At 37.8% G+C, this 7,811-nt stretch overlaps 1 protein-coding gene across 1 annotated transcript; it reads left to right on the forward strand.

The window, feature by feature from the left end:
- Positions 1-998: 998 nt before the first annotated feature.
- On the forward strand, positions 999-7,450 carry fam98a (family with sequence similarity 98 member A). Its single transcript, XM_077582900.1, has 8 exons — positions 999-1,147; positions 1,659-1,807; positions 2,265-2,399; positions 3,035-3,216; positions 4,809-4,889; positions 4,976-5,092; positions 5,193-5,360; positions 6,309-7,450. Exons 1-8 carry the CDS (start codon positions 1,110-1,112, stop codon positions 6,939-6,941), a joined length of 1,503 nt encoding a protein of 500 aa, XP_077439026.1. The 5' UTR covers positions 999-1,109; the 3' UTR covers positions 6,942-7,450.
- Positions 7,451-7,811: the final 361 nt, after the last annotated feature.

Consider the following 7,811-nt stretch of genomic DNA (forward strand, 5'->3'; position numbering starts at 1 on the left):
AAGATTGACAACTGACCCTAAATTGAATTTCGTTTGTTTTTGCTGGGACTGGAAATGTTAAATATTTGCATCTATTCATTGTATATGTTCAAAATTAAAAGCTTTGAGAATATAATCACGTTTTTAAAAACTAGTTAAACAATTATAGCAAACAGCTACTAATAAATTTGTTACATTTGTAATTACAAAAATCAATACAGTTAATGAAGCGCTGCTCTAAAGCTAAGGTGTTTTTTTTAATATAGTTAACCACCACCTGTAAATCCATGTTTATCAGGGATATTGGGAATGTTTTCACAATGTGTTTGTATTTATTTATATTTGTATTGATCTAATTATCACAAAACTCCACATGTTGTAAAATATGGCTTTGCTCATCTATTGTTTTTATTGAGTTGTGGGTCATAAAGAAGTAATTCCCAACTCATATCTATCTATATATCTATTAAGTGTTTTAAATTATATTATTGTTTTCTGATAAAATTAGAAAGGGTTGCATTGGTGACACTCAGTGACGGCTAAAAAAGTTGAAAAATAGATGTAGTTCACTTTCCCCCCTCTTCCTCTCTTCATAGTTAAAAGGTTTTGAGGAATATGGTTGTGTTTCTGTTGAGAGACATAACTTGAGAGCATCAACAGTCCTATTTAAAATGTTTGTGATTAAATCAAAATGTTACAAAAAAAAACACAGAACTGTACTTTTTAATAACATGATTATGTTTTTGTTGGGAGACATAACTTGAGAGCACAATCATAATCACTTCTATTTGAAATATGCAATAATTACAAAATGTTACAGATAGCACAAACTTTAGTTGGTCATCAAGAGGGAGGCACAAAAGAAAAACAACTATTTCGTATTTTAAATAAAGAAAAGAACAGGAGTACTTGACTGTACTATACTGTTGTCCGCACCGTCTTTGTGCAGTTTTACTGGTGGTTTATCTTGACATAATCCGTACACTAGTAGGCGATATTCCGCCTGTTCCACACTTTGCTGAGCAGAAATAAGTCCAGCGAAGAAGTCAATCGCCGTCAGTCCAACAGGCAGGCACATTAGTGTGCGTTTGACGTTTCGTGAATTTTAAGCGTACGCAAGAATTATTACTATGGATAATGATATTGTCGTCTCTCTGGAGGATTTAGGGTAAGTGGAGGGGAAAAAACAATTTCAACAATTTTGTTAAAAAATGCACTGTACAGTTGGAATTTGAATGGCTAACCATGCCCGTATCTGTTGAGCAATGTGACGTGGTATGCTTCAGCTAAACAACTGACCCGGTGTTAAAGCTAACATTAGTCAGACAGTCGTTTTAACCTACCTCTATTGATTGATCATTAACGTTGCAACAACTATTACAAAGAAACCGCCGGTCAGTCTTCTCAACAACACTTGTCTCTGTTGAAATGAAACCATTGCACTGTTGCTGAGATCAAGTGCAGCTTATTTTTAACTCCACCCTCGCCAGAAAGTCGTCATTTGTTTCAATTTCGCCGTCACGATATATGCGGTCATTCCGAAATGTTAGTCAAATTTAGCACCGGGTCTTGGTTAGAGGCTTTCAGTTTAACTACTGCACATGTTACATGATAGCCACGCTGGGCTGATGAGCAAAATGGCTTGAGTTGAATTTTAATTCGTGCTTATGTGATTGAAGGTATCAAGGCCCACTGTTGGAGGACGGAGCGCTGGAGTCAGCTGCGACTGGTGGGGCTGCTTCGCCGGAATTTACAAAGCTCTGTGCTTGGATTGTATCAGAGCTCAGACTTTACAGTAAATTGGAGGAGAATGTCCATGCCACAAACTGTAAGATTTCAAAAACGTTTCTTCTCAAATACCAACACTTTAAGAAGGCTTTTGGTCAAATCCACCACAATTACTGTACTGCAAAAGCCCATTGACAGTGATTTAAAATTAAATTGCCATTTTGTTATATGAGGACAGCCAAGTGATTTAGTGGCAATTCTGTCTCATCGTTCTGATTTTTGGGTTTCATTCTCATTTGGATATAGTCTTAACAAAAAGTGTTCTTTCCTGAGCATATCTAGAGTTAAATTCCATGAAATAGAAGCAGGAATTCTAAACTTTTGTCTCATAATCATCTTGTGATATAAAACCCCAAATGCCTTCAGTACACAACATAAACAAAATAAGTAACGGAATGGAAGGGACTCTTGTGTGTTTACTGTATACGCACACATACATTCATGTTTAATTTCACAAGGACAGGAATACAAGGTAGTTGCTCTTTTACCTTTTTCAGGTCCGAGTGAGGCAGAGAGCTTCCAGCTGGAGATGAGCGGTCTGTTGGCAGAAGTTGCTTGTCCTTACGCCGTCCTCACAAGTGGGGCTGTCAACCAAAGGCTTCTTAACAAGAATGACTGTCTGCTGCTGCTCTGTATGATTTTACTTTTGGCAACTTTTTTTGTATCATACAATATCTAGATTTAAACTTCTGGTTCAAGTGACGCAGTTTTTATTTATTTGTTGTTGTTTTTTTGTTTTGTTTTTTTTGCTGCCAATTGGCAAAATTCTGATGTGCATCATGGCAGAGGGAGCAAAAATCATGGAATAGGATGAGAATCAGGCCTCTTCCAGATGTAGATTAAAATCTGATATATATATATTGTCAAGTGCAATTGCAGCCTAAACAGATAGGATATACCTGTCAGTGGTTTTGACATTGAAATACATGCTCAGTGATGTGTACAATACAGACCCATGTTTGATCAACAACAGATTAAAAACACCAAATCAAACAAAAATGTCTAAGCAAAATGTAAACTACAGAAAAAGCGTAGATCATAGTTACTCTCCGTGCAATTTGGGAATCTGCGTACATACCAGATATGTCACTTAAAATATACATGTAAATACGAGGTGTGACAGAAAAGGTCACCCATTTAAGTGTTTCTCTCCAACACTACTCTGAGTGGATATGTCTATTTGAAGTCCAGCATTTATCTGAGCACGCAAGATATATACAAATTCAAATGTCACTGAAATAATGACAAAGTGTGATTTTCATCTCAGCCTTTCTGGTATCCGAGCTTGAGGCTTCGAGGATGATCCTGGTAAACAAACCACAGAAGAAGGCCCAGGAGTCTGGTAGCCCCGCCTTCCAGGAACTAAAGGGCATCTGCATGTCACTGGGCATGTCTAAGCCTCCAGCCAACATTGCCATGTTCCAGTTCTTTAGTGGCATTGAGAAGAAGGTCAGTTTGGTCAGCTCTTCATTGATTGGATCTTTTTCATTGTCTGGATTAGTCTGGTTTCCAGGCTAATTCTGAACACAGCTATATCTCCAAGTTATAAACGGGTTTGCACACTTGTGCAACCATACTCGGTTGTTTATTTCTACATTCAGATTTCATTTACTTTTTCAATTGAGTTGTACAGGTTATATGTCACACTAATGGTGGGAAAAGTCTTGAAATGCTTTTTCTTGGTCTCATTTTTGTCAGTTGAACGGCGGTGTGTAAACATTATGTCCATTGCATATCCAAACACGGCCAATTAGATCACTTGAACCATATTGTTTATGCAGTTACCATATACGTAGCAGATATAAAGTTAGATAATTTTTTTTGGTGGGGGGGGGATAGATCCATGAATAGGTGCATCTACAGGTGTCAAACTGCGAGTATGTGAGAGTCCACTTTAGGGAAAAATCCAGAATGACAAACAATTGGCTTCTACAAAATTGTAATATACAGTGTATTTTGGGCTGATATTCTCATGCATATGAAATTTGAAAATGCTGTACTCTGGCACGGGGAACACTGTGTCTTGCAAACTAGTCAGTGTACTGTAGGCAATTCTCTTTTCAAAAAGTTAGCCTGTGAACACACAAGTTATGCTACCCTTGAATATTAACTCATTCACTGCCATTGACGGCTATGGACGTCAAAAATTCATTTGAACTATTTAACTATTAGTTTAACATTTTTTTCCTCTTTGTTAACAAGAGTATGAAACCCTAGAAAAAAAAATATTGTACATTTAAAACAGATATAAAATCTGCGATTAATCGTGAGTTAACTTTAAGCATTTTTATATTTTAATGAAGGACTACTGAAATCAGTTAATTACAGATGATATGCTGAAATCAGATGATTTGGAAAATTTAAAATAAAAAAATTGGCTCCAAATGATTACTTGAGTTGATTATTAAAAATAAAAAAAGATTATTAAAAAAGTAGGGATGTCAGGCAAATAATTTTTTTAGTTTTAATTATTCGCATGACTTCACTAGTTAACTCACAATTAATCAGAAATGTTATATCTGTTCTAAATGTACTATAAAAAAATCTAGGTTTTCTAGGGAAAAAATGTTAAACTAATAGAAATAGTTCAAATGAATTCTCGACGTCTAGAGCCGTCAATGGCAGTGAATGAGTTAATAGCCCACTGTGAAATGCTTGCGATTATTTTTTTTATTTTTTTTTACCTTGATTGAAAATGCAAACATTGTATCTTACCGCTCTTTTGGTCATATTAATCTAAATCAGGAATTTGTGTCAGTCCCTTATAAATAAATGTATGATTACCTCATGCTACATACCGTGTACACAATAAATTGATGGCTAGTTCTGAAAACAAAAGCGAGTGAAAAATTAGTTCAATTGTTACTCAACTTATTTTAAAAGGGAGATTGTAAAAAGAAAAAAAAAACTTGCAAATGCAATGTAATAATGTGATGTGATCTAAATAAGTCTTTGTTCTTGCGGTGTGGTGTAAGATTTTAAAATCGCAGTTTTCTGTATCTTCTCACACTGTTTGTTTTATCCGTCACCATGTATGGTAGCTGAAAGAAGCCGCAAGTAAAGTACCACCAAGTCATATAGGAGAGCCTTTGCTGAAGAAACCCTTTGGACCCGTGCACATGGTAAACTTGAAAGGATTACAGTTTGGGGAAAAATACACGGAATTGTTGTTAAGATGCTGCCTTTTTTTTTCTTCTTCCTTTGACAGGAAAAGATAGAAGCCATCAATCAAGCACTTGTAAATGAGTATGAAGTGAGAAGAAAGATGTTGTTAAAACGTCTAGATGTGACAGTGCAGTCTTTTGGTTGGTCAGAAAGAGCAAAGGTATGCAGCACCTTGTTTCAGAAGAAAGAAGAACAACACGCTGTGTTTGGTCTAGTTTTCCTCTAATAAAGGCAAATAATGTTTTGTTTTTTCACCACAGACGCATGCTGGGAATTTGGCTCATGTTTATCAGCCACTACGTTCCACCCTTGGTGCCAAAAGCCAAATCTCCGTAGCACACCTTTTTGCAGCCCGACAAGACTTCTCAAAAATCCTTCGTACAAGCAGTGGAAGGTCGAGAGAGAAGACTGCTTGTGCCATTAATAAGGTGAGTCGATCAGTTAAAAATAAACCGAGACAAGTCTGCCGCCTAGTGTTCATTTTATCTGCCAGTTTTTAAATTGAGTCTCAGTTTTAGTCCAGTTTCAATCACGCTTGTTAGTTTTTATCATAGTTAAGTCAACCTCATCCCGTTTTTATTTAGTCCATTTTTAGTCAACTATAAATAAAGCATTTTAGTCAAGAAAACATGTGTGTGTGAAACCCGTAAGTTGGAAGTCCGCGGCATCTACCCCATTGCCATATTTTCTTTTTTTTCTGGAGAGCTCAGTATTGTTCATTCGGTAATTTTACCGATTTGACATGTCATCATCATTGCTCTCCTTTTTTTATTTTATATATATATATATATATATATATATATATATATATATATATATATATATATATTTTTTGTATGTGGGTGAATATGTGTATGTGCGTGCATTCATTAGTTCACCTAAAACCTAAAAAAATTTTTAAATCCCATACCGTTTCCCTAAACCGAACCCCTTGCCATATTTTCTTACTTAAAATGCCACCAGATCTGATAAAGCTGCTCTCTTCAACACCTTTTTCTTAAAAAAAAAAATCAGTTAAAGGTTGAATTACAAATAAAGAAGAAATTGCATCCATGCAAGGTATATCACAATTATACTGTATGATTTAAATATTTGTGTACATTCTGCTTCCAGGTGCATAATAAGCACAGTAGTTAACACAACAGTATAGTGTATTTCATTTATTTTGGCATCAAACTTGATGCCTCAGCACCATCTGGTGTTGGATGTAGACAAATGCAATTGTATGGGTTCTTTACACATGAACATCTGGTCGAAGGAGAAAAGCGATCAAGCTTGGTGCAAACATTTTGTTTTTTTGTGTTCTGTCACAGTGGGAGAAAAACTTTGGGGTCAGTGCTGAACATGCCATTTCATGTTTTTTTTCTTCCCACCAGGTTTTAATGGGTCGAGTGCCAGATAGAGGAGGCCGTCCCTGTGAGATTGAGGCTCCCCCGCCAGAAATGCCCTCATGGCAAAAGCGGCAGGATGCCCCCCAAGGTAGTGGACACTATGGTGGCGGAGGTGGGCATGGAGGCAGCAGGGGTGGTTACGATCATTATTCCCAAGGCAGCCGAGGGGGCTATGAGAGGGGTGGAGGAGAAAGAGGCGGTAGGGGGGGAGGAGGAGGAGGAGGAGGCGGCGGCAGAGGCGGAAGGGTGCAAGGAGGCTGGGGGGAGGGCGGCGGAGGAGGAAGAGGTGGTTACAACAAGGGCCAGTATCAAGATTTGGGCGGTCATCAGGGGGGAGGTGGAACGAGAGGTGCCTATAGAGGAGGTGGCGGCAACCAAGGAGGCCCCCAGGAGTCCAGCCACCATTCAGGTTACAATGACAATTACCACCAGAATGGAAACTGGCATCAAGAGCGAGGCGGCGCTAGAGGAGGCAGGGGAAGAGGGGGTCGAGGAGGCTGGGGAGGGAGAGGAGGCCAGAATTTTAATCAAGGAGGACAGTTTGAACAGTTTTTTCAACATGGCGGCCAAAACTACAACCAAGCTGGCTTTAATCAAAGCCGCCACTACACTAGTTGAAGATAGTAGTGTGGGACATTACAGTGCAGTCCACAATCGCTTAAACAACAAGTGAGAAGGCCTTATCAATCGCAGATTTTCAGCATGTTTGATCAGACTGATCACCAGTAAGTAATATGTGGATACTTAATTACAGAAATATACATGTGAATGTTTACATATAAAGTGTACAGTTTTTTTTTTTTTGTCTCCCTCCACAATGACGGTTAAAAAAATGTTTGGCGGCTGTTGGCTTAATTTGACATCATTTAACCCCACCTCAGTAATAACACTACACTGCTGAGTGTTATCCTCAAGTGCTTGGTAATATAAAAAGGGTTCTAAATATTTTTGTTTCACATGCTGACTTGAAATATTCTTTTTATGGCCAGGGTTCATTCTGTTAGTAAAAGCAAATATAAGTTATTAGAAATAGGTCAAATTGTGTTGCCCTTAAATTGTGAACCTACAAATGTGGAAACTGGACTGCATGAATGTGTGCCTGAGCAATAAAATGTTCAAAACATAAATTTTCTTTTTGTGTCTGATAAATAAGTGATACTCCAATGAATTGAAATACGATTAGCTCGGTGTAGTAGTGGTTAGTTTGTGTGCCTCACAGTTGAGAGGGTTGGGGTTTGAATCGCTGCATGGTACTCCAGCAGTCCAGGGTGTAAAGTCTGCCGGGTTTGGGTTCAGCTCTTCCGTGACACTATGAAGACAAGCGGCGCATTCAGGAGGTTCACACAATAAACGCACTTTTCTCAATCTAGGATTTTGGAGTGTTTTGTTTGAATTTCAGTGTTTCTGTATACGTTGGGGATTTCTGGTCAACATAATTGCTGTATCATTTGATATGTAATTGAGAATAAAAATGACGAAAATCAAATG

Source organism: Vanacampus margaritifer, chromosome 12, assembly GCF_051991255.1.
Source record: "Vanacampus margaritifer isolate UIUO_Vmar chromosome 12, RoL_Vmar_1.0, whole genome shotgun sequence".
Classification (NCBI taxonomy): Eukaryota; Metazoa; Chordata; class Actinopteri; order Syngnathiformes; family Syngnathidae; genus Vanacampus; species Vanacampus margaritifer.